At 48.8% G+C, this 22,795-nt stretch overlaps 1 protein-coding gene across 1 annotated transcript in view; it reads left to right on the top strand.

Moving 5' to 3' along the window:
* LOC146788763 (uncharacterized) overlaps positions 1-22,795 on the top strand; it is a 357,517-nt gene that overhangs the window by 267,954 nt on the left and 66,768 nt on the right. The window contains exon 9 of the mRNA XM_085629932.1: positions 4,373-4,474. Coding sequence (XP_085486058.1) covers positions 4,373-4,474 — 102 coding nt within the window. The remainder of the gene's footprint in view (positions 1-4,372; positions 4,475-22,795) is intronic.

Raw genomic sequence — 22,795 nt, 5'->3', positions numbered from 1 at the left:
ATACTGGGGCGCAAACAATGCCAATACGTAATATGGCCCCTGATGTTGTAATATGTTTAAAGGCAGGCCTTGGGTAGAAAGGGTGAGGAACCATTGGAGCCCACTAGAGGTGCAGCCTGTATAACAAGTATACAAGTCTAGTTTGGGCCATCGACTGTGGTCCATGTGTGTAGATTCTAGCAGGCAAGATAAAATTATACTACAGAGGCAAAAAGATTTATTGCTCAGAACCTGCAGAACGTATGCCTTGCATTGTGGGTAAACTGGAATCTGTATACTTCATAAGAGTCGACTCCCTGTAGGCTAGGCAAAGGAACCAACACACACTGCAGAATAAGACAAAGATGGGCTTAATGCAGAATAAACAAACTGCTAGGTAGGAACAGGGAATCCAAGCCCTGAGGATAAGGCTGGAGTTCACACCCAGTGCACAGTAAAAGGAAGAAATCTGCACACTCCAGGGTAAGACCATGAGAGCCACAAACTGCTGCACTGACGCTGAGATCCACACACTGCTGCACTGACGCTGAGATCCACCCACCACACACCACTGCACTGACGCTGAGAGCCACACACTACTGCACTGACGCTGAGATCCACACACTGCTGCACTGACGCTGAGATCCACCCACCACACACCACTGCACTGACGCTGAGAGCCACACACTACTGCACTGACGCTGAGAGCCACACACTACTGCACTGACGCTGAGAGCCACACACTACTGCACTGACGCTGAGATCCACACACTACTGCACTGACGCTGAGATCCACACACTGCTGCACTGACGCTGAGATCCACACACTGCTGCACTGACGCTGAGATCCACACACTGCTGCACTGACGCTGAGATCCACACACTACTGCACTGACGCTGAGAGCCACACACCACTGCACTGACGCTGAGATCCACACACTACTGCACTGACGCTGAGAGCCACACACTGCTGCACTGACGCTGAGAGCCACACACTGCTGCACTGACGCTGAGAGCCACACACTGCTGCACTGACGCTGAGATCCACACACTGCTGCACTGACGCTGAGATCCACACACTACTGCACTGACGCTGAGAGCCACACTACTGCACTGACGCTGAGAGCCACACACCACTGCACTGACGCTGAGAGCCACACACCACTGCACTGACGCTGAGAGCCACACACCACTGCACTGACGCTGAGAGCCACACACTGCTGCACTGACGCTGAGAGCCACACACTACTGCACTGACGCTGAGAGCCACACACTACTGCACTGACGCTGAGAGCCACACACTACTGCACTGACGCTGAGATCCACACACCACTGCACTGACGCTGAGATCCACACACTACTGCACTGACGCTGAGAGCCACACACTACTGCACTGACGCTGAGAGCCACACACTACTGCACTGACGCTGAGAGCCACACACCACTGCACTGACGCTGAGAGCCACACACCACTGCACTGACGCTGAGATCCACCCACTACTGCACTGACGCTGAGAGCCACCCACTACTGCACTGATGCTGAGATCCACCCACTACTGCACTGACGCTGAGAGCCACACACCACTGCACTGACGCTGAGAGCCACACACTACTGCACTGACGCTGAGAGCCACACACTACTGCACTGACACTGAGAGCCACACACTACTGCACTGACGCTGAGAGCCACACACTACTGCACTGACGCTGAGAGCCACACACTACTGCACTGACGCTGAGATCCACCCACTACTGCACTGACGCTGAGAGCCACACACTACTGCACTGACGCTGAGAGCCACACACTACTGCACTGACGCTGAGAGCCACACACTACTGCACTGACGCTGAGAGCCACACACTACTGCACTGACGCTGAGAGCCACACACTACTGCACTGACGCTGAGAGCAACACACTACTGCACTGACGCTGAGAGCCACACACTACTGCACTGACGCTGAGAGCCACACACCACTGCACTGACGCTGAGAGCCACACACCACTGCACTGACGCTGAGAGCCACACACCACTGCACTGACGCTGAGAGCCACACACTACTGCACTGACGCTGAGAGCCACACACTACTGCACTGACGCTGAGAGCCACACACCACTGCACTGACGCTGAGATCCACACACTACTGCACTGACGCTGAGAGCCACACACTACTGCACTGACGCTGAGAGCCACACACTACTGCACTGACGCTGAGAGCCACACACTACTGCACTGACGCTGAGAGCCACACACTACTGCACTGACGCTGAGAGCCACACACTACTGCACTGACGCTGAGAGCCACATGACGCTGAGATCCACACACTACTGCACTGACGCTGAGAGCCACACACTACTGCACTGACGCTGAGAGCCACACACTACTGCACTGACGCTGAGAGCCACACACTACTGCACTGACGCTGAGAGCCACACACCACTGCACTGACGCTGAGATCCACACACTACTGCACTGACGCTGAGAGCCACACACTACTGCACTGACGCTGAGAGCCACACACTACTGCACTGACGCTGAGAGCCACACACTACTGCACTGACGCTGAGAGCCACACACCACTGCACTGACGCTGAGAGGCACACACCACTGCACTGACGCTGAGATCCACACACCACTGCACTGACGCTGAGAGCCACACACTACTGCACTGACGCTGAGAGCCACACACTACTGCACTGACGCTGAGAGCCACACACTACTGCACTGACGCTGAGAGCCACACACTACTGCACTGACGCTGAGAGCCACACACTACTGCACTGACGCTGAGAGCCACACACTACTGCACTGACGCTGAGAGCCACACACTACTGCACTGACGCTGAGAGCCACACACTACTGCACTGACGCTGAGAGCCACATGACGCTGAGATCCACACACTACTGCACTGACGCTGAGAGCCACACACTACTGCACTGACGCTGAGAGCCACACACTACTGCACTGACGCTGAGAGCCACACACTACTGCACTGACGCTGAGAGCCACACACCACTGCACTGACGCTGAGATCCACACACTACTGCACTGACGCTGAGAGCCACACACTACTGCACTGACGCTGAGAGCCACACACTACTGCACTGACGCTGAGAGCCACACACTACTGCACTGACGCTGAGAGCCACACACCACTGCACTGACGCTGAGAGGCACACACCACTGCACTGACGCTGAGATCCACACACCACTGCACTGACGCTGAGAGCCACACACTACTGCACTGACGCTGAGAGCCACACACTACTGCACTGACGCTGAGAGCCACACACTACTGCACTGACGCTGAGAGCCACACACTACTGCACTGACGCTGAGAGCCACACACTACTGCACTGACGCTGAGAGCCACACACTACTGCACTGACGCTGAGAGCCACACACTACTGCACTGACGCTGAGAGCCACACACTACTGCACTGACGCTGAGAGCCACACACTACTGCACTGACGCTGAGAGCCACACACTACTGCACTGACGCTGAGAGCCACACACTACTGCACTGACGCTGAGAGCCACCCACTACTGCACTGACGCTGAGATCCACACACTACTGCACTGACGCTGAGATCCACCCACTACTGCACTGACGCTGAGAGCCACACACTACTGCACTGACGCTGAGAGCCACACACTACTGCATAGACAATGAGATCGTCACACTGCTGGGTAAAAACTGAGATCCACACACTACTACTGGGTAAGAGGCAGAAACCTTCACACTGCAGGGTAAGAGGCCGAAGCTTCGCACTGCAGGGTAAGAGGCCGAAGCTTCGCACTGCAGGGTAAGAGGCCGAAGCTTCACACTGCAGGGTAAGAGGCCGAAGCTTCACACTGCAGGGTAAGAGGCAGAAGCTTCACACTGCAGGGTAAGAGGCCGAAGCTTCGCACTGCAGGGTAAGAGGCCGAAGCTTCGCACTGCAGGGTATGAGGCAGAACCATCACACTGCAGGGTAAGAGGCCGAAGCTTCGCACTGCAGGGTAAGAGGCAGAACCATCACACTGCAGGGTAAGAGGCAGAACCATCACACTGCAGGGTAAGAGGCAGAACCATCACACTGCAGGGTAAGAGGCTGGATCTTCACACTGCAGGGTTAGGGTCCGGATCTTCACACTGCAGAGTAAAAGAGGCAGTACCTTCACTCTGCAGGGTTAGAGGCCAGATCTTCACATGCAGGGTAAGAGGCAGAACCATCACACTGTCGGGTAAGAGGTGGGACCTTTCACAATGCAGGATATGAGGCAGGAACCTTCACACTGCAGAGTAATGTGCAAGACTAGCCACCCATGCTCCTCATAGTATATTCACAGGAAGAGGTGCTTGTTTACAATGTGACTCAGTGTCTGTCACTTCCTTGTCCTCTCCAGGTGAAGGATGCTCTGTAGGTGAAGACCATAGTGTCCGGACCATTGTTTTGTGCCTTGTTCCGCTGGCTGTCACCGGTTTCTGTGCAGGGATTTTCCTGTGGTGTAAGTACCCCCTATTTATTTCTTTTTGTTTGAAGCTATATTATTCTTGTGGTAACTGTTGTACCAAAGAATGTTTTCAGTACATAGGGCATTATATAGGAAAGGTATGGATGCAAACCAAAGGTCAGAGGTTGAGATGTGGGCATGGGGCACCTTTTTATGGGAGAGTACGCAAACATTGTCATGAGCTTTTACAGGTCCTGATGATGACGGGGCTGTGCCCTGTAGGCCACACTGGAAGGTTTCTTAATGCATTTGATCTTTGTCAAGGAAGATAAACCCAAGACCGGGAATGGGGGTTGGGTAAGCTTAACCCTGAACAGGGAAAATGTAAACTGTAACAAAGGGACCTTGCTGTATATCTGCCACTACTCAGTAAAACGGAGTGGTATTTCACCACCTTTAGGCTGTGTAAACATGTGCCAGAGCCCAGGGTGTGCACCAGTGCCAGCCAACGGTAGTCACTGGCTCAAACTGAGCAGTGCTGCTGAGCACTGCACCCACCCACAGCTGTCTGTGCTGGGCCACAGGAGTAAAATCAACCCACAGCTGTCTGCGCTGGGCCACAGGAGTAAAATCAACCCACAGCTGTCTGTGCTGGGCCACAGGAGTAAAATCAACCCACAGCTGTCTGCGCTGGGCCACAGGAGTAAAATCAACCCACAGTTCTCTGCACTGGGCCACAGGAGTAAAATCAACCCACAGCTGTCCGCGCTGGGCCACAGGAGTAAAATCAACCCACAGCTGTCTGCGCTGGGCCACAGGAGTAAAATCAACCCACAGCTGTCTGCGCTGGGCCACAGGAGTAAAATCAACCCACAGCTGACTGCGCTGGGCCACAGGAGTAAAATCAACCCACAGCTGTCTGCTCTGGGCCACAGGAGTAAAATCAACACACACCTGCCTGCTCTCAAGCACAGGAACAAAATCAACCCACAGCTATCTGCACTGGGCCACAGGACCAAGATTAACCCACAGCTGTCTGCCCACATGTAGGACAGTGCCTCTTTTGACACTGTTAGCCCCCATTTTTTGCCTGATGTCTGATGTACTTTGGAACTGTAAGTGCACTGGGTCCTGGCTAGCCAGGTCCCCACTGCCAGATCTTTACCAAAACTGGACCATGATTATCACAACTTCAGTGGACCCTGTGAGTAAATGGTACCCCTGATACCCAGGGCATGTGCCCTGAAGATGGGCCACTGGGACGGCAGCACTGATTGTACCATCTGATTGTACCACCCCAGGGATGCCTCACCCATGCTATGCTCTCTACCATTGCAGGCTGCGTGTCTTGGTGCAGGAAAATCTGAAGATTTGACATGGCAGACAGCCCTGTGTCCATGCCACCCATGCCCTGCAAGGGGTATGTTATGTTATGTTAACATTTTGATTAAGCGCAACAGCTGCCCCAGCAGAGGCGTCCCGGCGCTGAAGAACCACAAAAGCTATACTGCAGAAGGAGAAGAAAAAAAAGGACAGAGAATCCTAAGGAGAAGGGAACACATGGGTCTTAATAGCTTTGCGGAAGGCAGACAGGTTTTCCAAAGAGCGGATGTTCGGTGGCAGGGAATTCCAGAGCTTGGCTCCCAAAACCCTGAAGGAGCGACCGCCAATACGGCAAAGCTTTGTACGGGGAACAGTCCCTAGGTGCTGGCCTAATGAGCGCAAATTGCGCTGTGGCACGTAAGATGTTAGGAGTGGGCGCAAGAGTTCTGGACATCCGGATTTGAGGATCTTAAATGCCATGGTAAGGGTTTTAAACTGAATACGAGATTCAATGGGCAGCCAATGCAATTTTCGAGTGGTAGTTTTGACCGAACATCTGCGGGGAAGGCCCACCAAAGCTCTTGCCGCAGAGTTCTGCACACGTTGCAGTCGCGCTATCTCTACTTTGTTGGCCTCCAGGAGTAAAACACTGGCATAGTCCAAACGGGAGAGAATTATGGATTGAACAATGAGTTGGCGGATTTTAGAGTCGAAAAAGCAGAGTATCGGGCTAAGACTCCTCAGCAGGCCCACGCAAGTAGCTGCCACTTTTTTTGTGTGGGTCTGGAAGCTAAGCGAGGAGTCTATCCAGACACCCAGATTTTTGACCAAGGATTTAGGAGGTGGAATGGAGCCCAATGAAGAGGGCCACCAGTGCTCATTCCAATAGTTGATATTCTTCCCGAGGAGCAGCACCTCCGTCTTGCCTGCATTAAGCTGCAGGCAGTTATCCGTCATCCACTGGGCTACTGCAGCCAGGCCATCCCTAAATCTCGAAGCCGAAGTAGAAGGACCTTCGGTGAGAGTGATGACCAGCTGCGTGTCATCTGCATATGACACCAGCGTAAGGTCCCACTCCTTGGCCACTGCCGCAAGTGGCTGCACATATAGATTAAAGAGGGATGGGCTGAGTGCAGAGCCCTGAGGGACTCCCTGGCCGATGGAATGGGGCTGAGAGAGAAACGGGGGAGCTGATACCCGGAAGGATCTGTCCTTCAAAAATGAGCGGAACCATTCCAGGGCAAGACCGGAAATCCCTACAGCCGCCAGACGATTTAACAGAATGTTATGAGAGACCGTATCAAAGGCTGCGCTGAGATCTAACAAGATCAGCACAGCGCTCTGACCGGCATCGAGAATTGTCCGGAGGTGTTCAGTCGTGGACAGGAGGGCAGACTCAGTACTGTGGCCCGGCCTGAACCCGTTTTGGGACGGGTCCAAGATGTTTTTTTGATCCATATGTTGGGACAGAACATTGTTTACATGAGCCTCCGCAAGTTTAGACATCTATGGGAGTAATGAGATGGGTCTGAAGTTTTCTAGTTTGGAAGGGTCTAAAGTGGGCTTCTTAATAATGGGGGAGACCCATGCTTGTTTCCAAGCCGTCGGGACACTAGCCGAAGAAAAGGAAAGATTAAGTATAGAGGCCAGGGAAGGTAAAAAAATGTTTAAAGATTCAATAAATTTAGCCGGCCTCATGGGGTCTGCTGGGGAACCAGACTTGACTTTCCTGCAGTTTGGTTAGATCCTCATACAAGATTTTTGGTATGAGCATCAATGTGGTGCCATTAATAATAGAATTAGTGGAGTTAGGCGGATCAGAAAGGCGTTGCGGGAATGATCTGTAAATATTTTGCACTTTTTCTACAAAGAAAATGGCAAGGTCCTCACATTGTTGCGCGGAGGTGATATCCAGGGTACCAGACCCACAATGGTAAAAACCAAGAAGAGTCCACACCAGACTCTCAAAGCACCAGAAGCAAGCACCCATCAAGGGAAGTCAAGACACCCTAGACCCACTTCCTGAGTGGCCCAGGTGTCCCCAAATCGCCTCTCCAACTTGCCTGCTCCTGACCACAAGGATCTCATGACACACTACGCCCGCATGACCTGTTCCCCACTGGGCCCAATACCGACCAACCAGCCCTGCTCTTGTGGTCCCCAGGCCAGCTCCTCCCTCTAAGGAGATCCCCTAGGCTTACTTGTAAGTCCCTCTGTGCAGTGCTTTTTCAAGTGTCCCCCTTCGTCTTTGTGCATCAGCACCACTGCTCCCGGGTGATGTGGGACAAACCTGAACTTCTCCTGCTGGAACTTTGGACCTGGTCCCACCATCGACCTGAAATGAGAAGGTGAACTTTGTGAAAGCAGTCCCTGAATTTTTGTGCATTTTTCTGCTTTTTCCCCTATTTTTTCCTATAGTACATTATTGCGCATAGAAGTGATATATATTTTTCGAACTTTGAAAAATCGAAACTCCGAAAAATCAATGTTATTTACACTAATTGGCCTCAGATTTATTCTCTTGTGTTTGTCTCATTTATTACCTATGTGAGTACAACAAAAGCTGTACACTGTCCTCTGATAAGCCTAGCTGCTCGCCCACAGTACCACAAAAGGAGAGTTAGTATTTACTTTTGCCTCTATCTGCCTTTTTATAGATCTCTCGCAATCTCGACATAGTGTACTTCATTTTAGTACACTGTGCAAAGAGGCGGGTTCCTACAGCTCGGCCACAGGATTAAAATCAACCCACAACTCTCTGCACTCGGCCAACTAAACCAAATCAAGCCACAGCTGTCTGCACTCAGCCACAGGGTCAAAATCAACCCATAGCCATCTGTCTGCAGTGGGCCACAGGGCCAAAATCAACCCATGGCCATCTGTCTGCAGTGGGCCACAGGGCCAAAATCAACCCATGGCCATCTGTCTGCAGTGGACCACAGGGCCAAAATCAACCCATGGCCATCTGTCTGCAGTGGACCACAGGGCCAAAATCAACCCATGGCCATCTGTCTGCAGTGGACCACAGGGTCAGAATCAACCCATAGCCATCTGTCTGCAGTGGGCCACAGGGCCAAAATCAACCCATAGCCATCTGTCTGCAGTGGGCCACAGGGCCAAAATCAACCCATGGCCATCTGTCTGCAGTGGGCCACAGGGCCAAAATCAACCCATGGCCATCTGTCTGCAGTGGACCACAGGGCCAAAATCAACCCATGGCCATCTGTCTGCAGTGGGCCACAGGGCCAAAATCAACCCATGGTCATCTGTCTGCAGTGGACCACAGGGTCAGAATCAACCCATAGCCATCTGTCTGCAGTGGGCAACAGGGCCAAAATCAACCCATAGCCATCTGTCTGCAGTGGACCACAGGGTCAGAATCAACCCATAGCCATCTGTCTGCAGTGGGCCACAGGGTCAGAATCAACCCATAGCCATCTGTCTGCACTCAGCCACAGGGCCAAAATCAACCCATAGCCATCTGTCTGCAGTGGGCCACAGGGTCAGAATCAACCCATAGCCATCTGTCTGCAGTGGGCCACAGGGCCAAAATCAACCCATAGCCATCTGTCTGCAGTGGGCCACAGGGTCAGAATCAACCCATAGCCATCTGTCTGCAGTGGGCCACTGGGTCAGAATCAACTCACTGTGCTCAGGCATAGGACCAAACTCAACCCAGAGCTGTCTGAGCCCAGCCAAGTGAACCAAATCAACCCACAGATATCTGCTTCGACCACAGGACCAAAAGAACAAGGACAGCCATGAGAGCCCGTGGTCTTTGCTTCACTAGCATTGACCAGAATTATAGTTACTGAATGCCTTGTGAACTTTGGTATGTGTGTTTTTCGGGGATGAGTTTCAAATTTGTTGCTAAACAGTTTTTCAAAAAACAATTTTGAATTGAACAGTTTACATTTTGTAATAATTTACCACAGGTTTACAATAAATCATTGCTCAAGATCTGTTTAATTACAATTCTGCACATCCCACTGCTCTCCGGAGAAATACCTTCCAATATTCAGTTGTATTCAGATATATAATGCCTTTGTGTATAAATAAATATTTAAATGCATTGATGAAGCGCTGTATACAATGAGCAGTGTTGAGGTGCTATAATTATTCGGGGTGCATGGTGAAGTTCTTTGACTTTTAGAAGCCTGCACATGCACTCACACGTCATGTATAAGACAATCTGTAATCTCGTGACAGGTTACTTTGATAGTGTCCATCTTTCCCAGATGTAACTGTGACAGTCTGTAGGGTTCCTGCAAAGACCAAGCTGTTGCGACACACACGGACTGGTCCAGTCATTCATTGGGGCATAGTGATATCGGCTCTTATCCGGTGTGCTGGCTCCTTCCATGGGGGTCTGCACATGTTCACTCTGGAGTTTATGCACTCTGAATTGAATATTTGGGGTGCTGAACCGAGACCCATGTATTGATCTTCTGAAGGATGCAATGTCATTAGTTTCCTGTTTTTTGACTGGACTGGAAGAAGGGCTGCTCTGCTGCACCAAGTTCCCGGCAAAGAGAGGCTGCACAATGCAGATTGCACCTAGTGTCTTGCAAAGCAGAAGGGACTGTGCCTGCTGTGTCCTGCTTTTGGAGCAGTCGTTTAACGAGCCCAGACAAAGCAAGAGACTGCAAGGGTCAGCTGGCTCACCTTCTGTTTGCAACGCATGGATACAACCTCTGAAGAAGCCTGCTGAGGGCGAGTATTAGCCCAAAGTCCTGGATCTTCGCTCCTCATCATTGTGCAGCACCAAGGACCAGGACCCGATGCTCAGAAGTTGCCAAGAGTTGGCTGGACCCCGAGAGTCCTCGAAGGCCGGCTTGATTGCCCAGAAGGGAAGCTACAGCACAGAGAAGGATTGGCTTTGACCACAACACCTGACAAATGCCAGCCCAGTGGCAACGGGGCTGCTGCCAGGTTCAAGAAGACCCTGAGGGATTTCGACCCTGTAGCCAGGAATGCCTCACCAAGCCTGTGTATCGAGGATTAGCTGCTGGAAGACCCCCATGGACCATGTTGCAGCCACAGCTTCTTTGAGCATCTCCAGCATCCTGTATCCTCCGCATCAGGACCACTTCCATAGGAAACCACTATAACATCGGTAAAGTGCCTGGAACTGACTGGAGAGTCTCCTTCTTTGGAGAAGGTAAGTGTTTCTGAGGGCCTTTCTGGTCCCCCTAACTGGCTCCCTGACAGAGTTGGTTACCCAAAGTAACTCTAACCGACCGCATTAGAACTAGCCCAACTTTTTGGTGAAAAAATGTCCAAGTGCCAATGCTTGTTCACGGTTGAGTGAAATGTTTTAATTTATTGTACCTTGGAAATTCTATAACTTTGGAATCCTCCAGTTGATCTTTTTCATTGTGGAGTCTAAAAATATATTAACATCTGCTTTATTTTTGATAAATTGGTGCCAGTTCTTGAGTCTCAGTTATTTCATCTTCTATTGTTTTGGTGCTGTTTACATGATTTACTCTTGTTCCTGGCCTGGAAGGCCTTTGCTGTAGCAACAGTGTTATGTAAACTGCGACTCTGGTGTTGCTCTTCAAGGTTTGCTTACCCACCCACCGGTGACACAAGTGAACTTTGTTGAATGCACCAGTGCTGAATGTGAAAGACAGGTTATTGTAGCCCCGCAGAACCCCACCCAACACATTGTTGAAGTAGAGTCAGGATTTGTGGCACTGTGGTAGACAAAACAAACTTTGTTCTGTACAGCATCTCGCATGCATGCACACACATGCACACTCACTCACAAATGGACAAAGAAGAAGAAATACTTTTGAACTAAAAGCATTTATTGAAACAGGGCGGATTTGTTTTTCAGTACATCTAAAATAACCACACCGAATATAATTAAAACCACTAAAAGGCATGATGTGAGAAACGAGAATAAAATGAACAGTTCTAAAGTAGTTAAAATGTCATCTAAAGGCCTAGTACCCTAAGAACCTACTTCTATGCATTACAATTCCACATAGATTTTCTTGGGGAAAAGCAACACACTGCATACTTTGACAGCGAAAGCTGTGATTATCAAAGAGTTGTTGTAGGAAGCTGTTTCTGTATATACTATACCAAAGTAAGGTATAGTGTGCGCAGAGTCCAGTGGAACCCCAGAAGTATAGCAGATGCTAAAGTGGATAACTTACTTTCTATTGTGGTAGTGTGTTTGAGCAGTTAGGCTTGTCAGGAGGGTAGTGTTAACTGTTTGCTGTACACACTCTGGCAAGAAAGGATGTCACACACTCATCTGAAGAATTGATTGTATAAAAAGTTGTTACTCTGTTATTTTTATTACCAGAACCAAGATTTACTCAGTAGCAGTTAAGTGATACTTTCAATACAATAATATTTTACAATATACAGTGTGTATTGGTTTTGTAGAAGCAAACAAGTTACTTTGCAGGAGAGAAAATGGGTTGTAAGCTCTTTAGAATACTTCGGTGGTGTCAATCCGAAACCGTAACATTTAGTATTTGAAAAATATAGACAGTTGTAGGTAATAACTGGAATGCAATGCAAAAGGAAGGAAAATCTGATTATGCATCAGCAGGTAAATACATGACTTACATTGCCAGTGTTCTGGGGTTAGACCGGCCCTTGGTCAAGGGTCAGTTTAAGGTAGGCACTGCACCGCCACCGGCACTCGGGTGGCCGGGTGCAGAGTTACCTATCTACGCTACAGCAGTTGATACAGGCAATGATGTTCTGCACTTGCCGTCAGCGGAGAGCAAAGAGGATGAATGGTAATCAGTAGGCCACCAACACCCGGACCGTTGCGGTCGTTGTTAGTGAGTTACTGTAGGTTGAAGGGAGGCACCACCAGCCCTGCAGTTGCGGTCATGGGGATGGAGATGCGCAGGGCATGGAGAGGTTTTGCCAATGTTGGGCTGTCTCGGAGAGGCCGTGGTCGATCAAGTGGGGCAGGAGGAGGCTGACAGGGCCACCTGGAAGAGAGTACAGGCTCTTGGAGACTGGGCTGTGAACAGGGTGGGTCATTGGGCTGAGAGGATTCCTCTAGGTCGTGGAGGGCGTCCAGCTGTGGTGCTTTCTTCAGGCAGTGCGGAGTTGTGTTGACACAAGTTTCGGTCCTCTATCGCTGCAGTCTTGGGATTCTTTTTGCAATAGTGAGTTGCATCAACACAAGTGTCGGTCATCAATTACTGCTGTACTTGTACCAGCGAATGCCGGGGGCTAGAGCCTCTCGCCCAAAGGGAGGTCCTTGGAGATTGGGTGAAGACTGGAAGGTCTCCGGGGTCTCTTGGAGACCTGACAGGGTTTCTGGGAGTACAGCTAAAGGTGGCAGGGTTCGGTGTTCAGCAGTTCATTTCCAGGTCCGGCAGCAAAGTTCTTCCATCTTCTTCTTTGGTCCATCGAATCTGGAGAGGCAAGGTTCAGGGGTGCTCTTAAATACTAGATTTAGGGGAGTAACAGGGCTCCTTCCCTGGGGAGTCTACAGCCCCTAACATGCCATCCTCAGTGGGAGGTGGCATAGGCCTCTTCCTGATTGGCTGGGGCTGAGCGTTGTGCTTCACCTCGCATCCCCCAACTGAGGGGTGGGATTGGCACATGTGGGCACACCTCTCTTTCTGGCTAGGTTTTTCCATTGGTTCTTGCGCCCAAATGGGGTCAGAACCGGTGGGAACCAGTTGCTGATAGCCGCAAAATGCAAGGGGTAGCTGACAAAGGCAGCAGGATTTGAAGCTCCCACTTCGAGTATCCTGCCCATCCTGGGGGAGTAGGCATAACACCTCTGCCCAGGATGAGCTTTATTTTCAGACTTTGAGAGCGAAGCGCTCTCTATCCAGGGGTCCAGAAACCTGTCTGGTGGTGGCTGATGACTAGTAGTCAGTCAGGACAACACCAGAGTTGGTCGTTTTTCAGGGGCAATCTTTAAGATGTCCTCGGAGTGTATTTTTCCTTAAATCCCACACTGGCATAGGCGTGGGTTTAAGGTGCTGGGAAATTTGATACCAAACTTTCCAGACTTCAGTAAAGCCCTCCTGGAGCTGTGGAGTTTGGTAGACAAACTCCCAGCCCATAATCTCGAATGGCTCCACTGAACTTACAATGTCTGTGAATGGCACAGACACTGTAGGGGCATATTGCTCATGCAGTTCTGCCCTCACCTGGGGTATGGTGCACCCTGCCTTTAGGGGCTGCAAGGCCTGCTATAGGGGTGGCTTACCCATATCACAGGCAGTGTTGGGGGGCATGACACACAGGGATGTGTGCCAAGTCTACTCTTCAGTTTGATCTGCACCAAAATATGCAACCTGCAATGGTAGTGTGTGAATGTTTTAGTGATGGGTCACCGAGGGTGGCACAATACATGCTGCAGCAGAGACCCCCTCTGGTCACGGGGCACTTGGAACCAGGGGAACCTTTTCTAAGGGACTTGTATGTGGCCCAGAGTTGTGCCCATTGTGGGTAACAAAGGTACAGTTTTGGGAATGAACACAGGTGCTGGGGCCTGGTTAGCGTGGTCCCAACACACGCACGCGCACACACACGCACATACACACACACTCTAGTTGGTATCGGGTATCTGGCAAAAAGTTAGAGGGTAACCATGTAAAAAGGGCACTTTCCAATGGTTGTGGTGGCAGTGTTCCCTGTGAAAGGAAAACATGCCACATGATGCAGCATTTTCTTAGTGCGCTGACAGCAATCAAGACAGTCGGTATCTTATGTGATAGTCTGGGCGAAGGACCTCTCACGACAAGTGATCAAGTCTCTTATCAGAGATTGCAATTTCTTACATAAATTCAGGAATTTCTGAAATAGATTATTTGCATCGAGATATGTACCAGACATAACCATATGAACATTTAAAGTAAACGTATGTCAATTCAGATTGCATTGTTTTGTCTATTTATCTGTGTTTGTTCTTATTTAACCTTGACATTGTGATAACTAAACTTGTCCCAGACTGATGTCACTTCAGGTTTTTTATCGGCGTCACTGTCTGAGTGACTTGACACTTTCACAGTTCTTAAAAAGATAAGGTCAGGCAACATCTGCATCAATGGCAGAAATGATAGTGATTCTGCAGAAAATTGAAACTCAATTTACCCAAGATGGTGTTGGGGCTATCGAAATTGGAGTCGGATCTTATGGGCTTTGTCAGACTTTCTCCACACTTTAGGCAGTGGTTCCATAACCGGTATGGAATCAATGCCAGACCAGTTTTAGCAGGCTCCTGTTGAACCCTTACTGGCTGTACCCCTAGGAGAATCACCTTTGAGATGATGCGTTAACCACTCGCCATGTGTACCAATGGGAATGGTCTGGTTGGGGTCATAACTTGGTGCCAAAGCTCATGTAGGAGTTGCACACTTTCTTGTTTAAATTTCTTGTCCTAAATAAGGCACAGAAACCCCTGAAAATTGATGCTGGCTGAACCTTACCTCAACTAAATATTTCCATAGTGCTACGCTATGTTTTGTGGACTCACAGAGAGCACTGGCAAATATAATAAAGACTGCAGTCCAAGTATCGGGGTTCACTAGTACCCTCTGTTATTTGACAGTTCTCAATTTTCCTCTTTGGATCACTGCTTACACTTAGTCTCCTTGTGCAATTTATTTTTCCAGAGTTTTATATAGCGTGAACTAGACCCAAAGATATCGGGTATCAGAGTGCTTTACATGAGCACTCGTTTTGTTAAACAAGGAGACATTCATTTTTGTCAGGCACTGGGAGATTAAGTGATTTGCCCAGAATCACAGGATGTTGAACGTTGTTGCCAAGACTCGAACCCGGTTCCCCAGCTTCGAGGTCGACTACTCTAGCCGTAAGGCTACATCCTCTCCGCAATAATTTGAATATGAAACTCTGTTAATTTGTCTACTGCAACCCATCAACCACATCCACCAACCACCCGCTCGCTGCATGGGAACAACTTAACACACAGACAGTGACCAGCCTGAAGAACTCCATCCACTCTGGAGCACCACCGACCCATGCCCCCATCGACTCTTCAACCTCAGAAGCAACAAGATCATCCAACAGCTGACCACCATCTTCAATGCCTCCATAACTACAGCCACCTTTTCTGACCCTTGAAAAAATGAGAAGGCTACACCCCTAATCAAGAAACCTTCGGCAGACCCTAGTTAGCTCCAGAACTAACATCCCATCTCCCTCCTCCCATTCCCTGCCAAAGTCCTGGAGAAGGCCATCAACCTCCAATTCAACGATCATCTGGAAAGTTTCAAACTGCTGGACACATCCCAATTGGGCTACAGAGTCAACCACAGCACTGAGACAGCCCTGATCGCAGCAACAGACTACATCTGAGCCCTACATGACAGAGGAGAATCAGCCGCCCTCATCCTCCTGGATCTATCCGCAGCTCTTCACAGTCTCCCACCACATCCTCATCAATTGACTACGCCAGATTCGAATCGCAGACTATACACTCAGATGGATGACATCCTTCCTCATGGGATGCACCCGGAGAGTCCACAATCCTCCCTTCACCTCGCAACCTAAGCGCACACCTGAGGAGTACCCAAGGCTCATCCCTCAGCCCCACCCTCTTCAACATCTATATGACTCGCAGACCTCGTCAGATCGCACAACATCCACATAATCGCCTACACCGATGACACTCAGCTCCTCCTCTCACTCTCAGCCAATCTCACCCTGAGGAAGACCGACTTTCACAACTGCATGAAGACTGTTGCAACATGGATGAAAGACAACTGCAACACAGACAAAGCGGACGTTCTGATCTTCGGCAGACACATCACCCTCTGGAACGACTCCCTGTGGCTAGTGGTGCTTGAACCCACCTACATGTCGAAAGACTATGGCCTCAGACTGGACAGTGAACTCTTCATGAAAGTTCAGTTCATAAACTTTATTCGGGTAACTTAGTACCCATAAAAGCGCCGCATCATAGAAAATTAAATGACAAGCGGAGAGTTTAGAAATACATGGCAATGGGAAAATTTACAATGATGTAACCATAGCGTTTTGGTAAATTTAAATTACAAGTTAAAAAGAACTTCATTGGAAATAAATAAATAAATTACTATTATATGAAATATTATAACATCCTACAGTTGTGCAAAGATAATCAGTCATAATAAAATCTCAGGGATCGGACATGGTCTTACGTGCTCTTGTAGCGATTCTCAAAAAAATATATACTTGTACGAAAAATCAACTCTTCATCAGCCAGAGAGACTAAACACGAATAAGAATTATCCAGACTAATAGGCCTTCTCTTTTAAAAAAATTGATATAAAAGCCACTTTATGTATTTTATATAATACTTACAGAAAAATAAAGTAAAATTGATTGGTCACTCACCCCATCACAAGGGCATGGTACATGGCCGAGGTTAGGGTGGTAACCAAGGGGGAAGCACAGTGCAAATCGGACAGTTCCTGCTCTTAGGCGGAATAGTAGGCTTCTTTCCCAATGGCTCATGCATAGGGTGAGATGTATGGGTAGGGGATGGTGATACTGTTCGATAGATATATAGCTAAGAACAGAAGATTGCTTGGATTCCAATCCAATCCTTTCTGTGTTATATAAAGAATTGAGGGCATCTCTTAACTCCTTTATAGACACAGTTTCAGCTGTACTTGAGTTTAAAAAAATACATTCTTTGTTGACACTGCGCAAGCTTTGGTGCACTCTACTCAACCAAGGAATATCCATCCCTTTCTCACACATAACGCAGTCATTGATAATCTCTCTGGTAGGGGAGGCGGCCTGATCCTTCCATACTGATAACCAAAAAAGAGCAGGTCGAGCACGTATAAAGTCAGATATAAAATTAAGATTAAGTTCTCTGTGGCAAATGTATTGTGGGGTAGAGATTGGGACACCCAGCAGTTTCCTGCAAAACCTGTTTTCTTCTTGCTGAATACAGGAACTGTTTGCGATACCCCAAATCTCAGCCCCATATGTGGCCACAGGAACGCACTGTAATTTAAAACAAGCGTTTGGAATGCAATCGGTCTCGCCTTTAGGACCTTATAACTGTTTACCGATGCAGTACATTAGCGCACATTACTGCAATGTTAACACTCACCACTACCATCATTCCAGAGAGATTCATCTCATCATTCCTAAGAAACATAGAATCCTAACGAAATCAGGTGTGAGAACAATTGAGAGCTCCTTTAGGCATACATGAAAGTAGACCCCCATAGCCCCAACATCAGACTACAAGTGTCCTCTGCAATACAGGTTGTTTTGTGTGCAGAAAGTTACAGCCGGTAACTGTATGCACACAAACAACTTAATCGAATATTTAGCTTCCCTCTCCTGTAGACTCCACAGTGGTGGCAGGGCCCCTACCGTAGGGGTTCTGCAAATCGCCCAGCTGTCCCCTGGCTGCCGAGAATCCACTTATTCAAAGGAGTGCGTGGTGGTGGCTCACGTCACTGCTGTATTTCAGCAGCGCTGCACGGGGCTGGCCAAAAATGATGCCCTGGCCGTCATTCGTAGCGTTTCGCACGCTACAAGATTGACGGCCCTGGGAACCACATACATGCATAGCTGCCAAGGTTTCAGACGGCTTATGTGTGACATTTTCAAAATTTCAGTGTAATTATGAGTGACATTCAACAGCTATGAGTGACATTTTCTCGCAAGCAAAATAAAGCAATGAAGATGAGGGAATTATATAAATATGAGAAATTATACCAATTTGAGCAATGTGAAACTCTAATAAGAGCTTAAAACTGTTGTAAAGCACCAGAAATGGAAGGGCACTAACCTGGTGAAAAGTAGTAACTCACAGCTAATCCTCACTAAATACAGTTTTGCGAATATGTGGTTCATGTTCTTTCTCCTTCTTCCCTTTTGTCCTCTTTCTTGCCTTTTCCCTTCTTCCCACTGTCTCGTTTTCCCATTTCCCTCCCTTGTACTCTTTTTCTTCCTCCTTCCTCACCCCCTCACACCTACCCCCTCTCTGCAATCTGGACCTAAAAGCGCTATGAAGCATGCAGCACAGTACGCTTTCTAGTGCTTTTTTCAAATCAGTCAGTTATCCAACCCTCCTCCCCCTCTTGGGTGCTAAATTTAAAAGCTGTCCCAGAGGGTAGAGCTTTTGGCTTTGCGAATACTTGTTATATCTACTCTTCCTCTGCATAATCTGAGCTGCACACACCCCTACCCAACAACTGCTCAGACACTGCAGCGTGAAGCTGCGTTCGCATAAACTCAATTTTCCCTGGATAAAATTATATTATGTGCGGCGTCACCGCGCCTATTCTCTCGGGGAGAAACACATGAAGGCCAGCTACATTAATAGACAAAAAGAGATGAAACCAGTCAGACATTCGATTAAAAGCTGCATTCTAATCATATTCAGCATAGAATGTTGTGGAATATAAAATACTATTTTATGAAATAGGAAATTATCCTGACATACTTCCTTCAAAATGACCAAGTGTCAGCTCCACATATGCAAAGCTGTACTGTCGAGTTATATGTGCTGACTTGGCCCTGGGTCCGGCGTGCTCTCATGACCTAAAGAGCCTTGCAGGGTGTTTAAAAAGTCCACGCTGTGATGAGCTGCAAGCTCCTCTTGCTGGACAATCAGTGATAACACTTCACCCCTGCTTCTCCCTGCTCCTCTCTTGACAGTGTGTGCGAGCGGGAAAGAAAGGTCTGTGTGTACAGCTAGGGGGCGCCCATCGCAACACCCACTGCCCACCCCTTTCACGTTAACCGTTGCGTGAAAAGGGGCCATATTTACAATGCCGCGTTAAGCCACATTATGTGGCTTAACACTGCCTTGTAAATAAGGGGAAGCCCCTATCGCCACCACTACGTCGGAAAAAGTGACGTTGTGGTGGCGATAGGGGCTTGGACATATGCCCCTTAGTTTGGTGTGTGTGCAAATCCTGCACTGTCGATCCCTGGTAAATTGCAGCTGCTACTGCTGAAACAAGGCCAATGGAGGTACCAATGGGTGAGGCAGACTAGCCTCAAGGGCAGGGCCGGCTTTAGCACTGGCAGCACCCTGTGCAACAACGTTTGTTGGTGCCCCCCAATGACCACCTCCGCCACGGATTCCCTCACTACCACCCTTTAACAGTGCCCCTCAAGTCTCCATAACCACACTCTCTCTCACATTCATTTAGTTTGATTTACAGCGCCACTGATGCCAGTATAGGGTGTGAGGGCACTTTAGATTAAACACATAACTTAGAGACAATCAATTATACTTGTGTAAATCACTGTATAGAAAATGTTACATAAGACTAAAGACTGCAAGGTGTAGGATTCACATGACAACCATACTAGTAGGCCGTATAGTTTAATAGTGATTGGTCTGGAAAAACACAAACTCAGAATTTAAAACGTAATACCATGGTTGGGGGTTCTCTTTAATAACCAGAGTTGATTTCTATCCAAATGAACCCTTTTTCTGTAACATTAGGATAATCAGAGACTATGGGGTGGGGGGAACATAACGCTCTAATTTATACCTTGCAGTTTGCATGCAGCTCTTAGATGACAGTTAATAGCTCACTGTTCAATGTTAGGATTTTAACTTATAAACTGCAAGTAACAAAAGGATCTCTCTGACAAAAGCAGTAACCCACAAACCTATTTACATTGCGTGCGCGTTGTGATCTGAATGTTACATGTCCTTTGCAGCAGGCACATTAAGCTTCTAAGCTACCTTTCCACGAGTCAAAATTTCGACTAGACAAAACTCTGACCTCTCTCTCTAGAAGAACATTAATCACCGGAGTTATCATGGAATTTTTATTGTTGCTGAAAATGTCTGGAGGCCAGGAAGGAGGCACCAAGTGCATTTAAAACCATAATATACTTGCAAACATGATGGCCCCACCCGAAGTCAGCGCCCGGAGCGATCGCACCGCCCTAGAGATGCCTTGCTCAAAGGTCCTGTGACCTCAGTGACAGAGTCACTGTTGCTCTAGGATGTGCTACTTTGTAGACCTGCCGACAAGACTGAAGGTGAACTTCAGTATGGATTGTGGTGGACAGACCTTCAAGGTTAACCCACACTTGCCACTGTTAGGGTCCACCTGCTGGGGCTAAAACACCTGGGCATCTAAAGTCTTGCGGGCCTTCTAAGGTCTAGCATTTGAATGAGCTCTCTCCCTTTTTTAGGTCTCGCCTGACCCCCAGCGCATGCGCTGGTCTGGCGAGACATTTAGTAGGTGGGTTTTGAAAGTGCTACCCACATGTTTGTGCTGGCGACAAGCTAGAGTGCACGATGGCGTTCACACGCACAGCTGCTCCCCGCATTCCCCCCTCCCTTCTCCCCAGCCATCTGCCTTTCCTGTGCCAGCCTTCAGCACCATCTCCGCCCCTCCCCCCGCTGCTGCACACGCATCCCTAGCGTGCTTCTTACCCTTCAAAAACTCCCCCTAAACCTCCCCATCACTTCTCTGAGCAGAATCGTCCTCCCCTCCGATCACTGCTGTGTTCTTGTAACTATCATCCTTTCCTCCCATCCCATCTCAACACCCACTTGGCATCCACCCTGGGCAACGCTATAGCCAATGTATTTCCCTATCCGTCCCCAACTGCTCCGCCCACTCACCAGGCTTCCGTACATGTCCGGTGGCCACTGGTAGTACACAGTGTTCAGTGCCTCCTCCAGGCGCACTGGGACTCCGTTTGCTCAGAGGCCAGTGTTTTAAAGAAGAATGAATTAATTCTTACTTTTTAAAGATAAATATTTGCAACGTCGATTAATAGTTTAGTAGAAACCGGTTTTACTGCTGTTGTTAGCGCTTTGCCGTTGTTGTATTCCTATCAAAAATGACGGCTCTACTGGGAAGTCACAGGAGAGCGATCGGGCAGGGATGGTTGGAACTTTTATCCGTCTTTGGTGTCTGAGCTGGTACCTGCGCCAGGCAAGAGTAGTCGATTGCCGATCACTACGGGTAAGCGCTCTCGGGGGTCTTCAGCTGAGATGCTTGCTTTCGTGCGTTTTCTGGAGGATGACGTCTGCTATGTTGTGCCCGTTTCCTGCGTGCAGGACTGTCAGCCTCTTACCCTGACTAACTTTGATGATCAGCAGATCTATGATGTCTACCGGGGCCCAAAGGTGGACGAGAGCAACGGCAATGAGCAGATGGGGCCCAACCTGCAACGAGCTCAGATCCTGGCATAGGCAGGTGAGTTTCTGCCCCTTCTTATAGGAGTCTTTTGCCCCGGTGTTGTAGCCTCCTACTTTGCATCCCACGCTTTCAACATTCTCATTGGGCATGTAGGTGCATCGTCCAAATTCTGTGTCATCGGTGCTTTGTTCCCAATGCTCTGATGGATAGCCTCTTCTACTTCAGAGATAGTTAGCTCTATGGTGGCAAGTGAGCCGTGGTCATATAGATCTGTCTCTGATTGGGGGGTAGCATACATTTTTGAGAAATGATTTTCCCAGGACTCACTAGAGATATTGCAGCTTATGGGGGTTAATAGCTGCCCATCGATCAGAGGTCCCTTACTGCGGACCAGAAGATGTTGCCCTTTTTTATGCTGGCGGCCTGTGATGGAGTTTCCCAGCGTTCGTTTAGAAGAGCTACCTTCCGATTCGAAATCGCTGTTATATTTCCGCCTTGCCAATTGTACATCTATGGCACACCTCGGGTTAGATGACAATGCCCTGCGGAGATTCCTATTGGCCAATGTACATCTAGGGTTGTTTCCTGCCGAAGGGGCAGGTTTCGACTGGAGAGTTTTGGTGGCCAGACAGTTTAGAAAAGTCCTGGACTACCTCAGTGTGTGCAGTTTGTGGTAACAATCAAGAGTTAACGAGATGCATATGGCCCTTAACTAATGTTTTAAAGAGTTCGCCACTATCAACACCCTTCTATATTAGTCTTAAGTTATCAGTTGAGGGCGTGAAGTTTTTTGCCACGCATTCAGAAGGAAACACGGGCCGAGGTGCAGAACTCATTACTATTTTAATAGGGTTGTGATCCCCATGATCCGTGGCAATGACCTCTGCGGCCATTAGCTGATCTTCAAGAGAAGGGGAAATAAAAATATAATCGATGTTTGAGAAACATCCCCTTCCCC

This window comes from Triturus cristatus, chromosome 10, assembly GCF_964204655.1.
Source record: "Triturus cristatus chromosome 10, aTriCri1.1, whole genome shotgun sequence".
NCBI classification, from domain to species: domain Eukaryota; kingdom Metazoa; phylum Chordata; class Amphibia; order Caudata; family Salamandridae; genus Triturus; species Triturus cristatus.
Note: the sequence above shows the minus strand (reverse complement) of the source record. Positions and strands in the feature narration are given on the sequence as shown.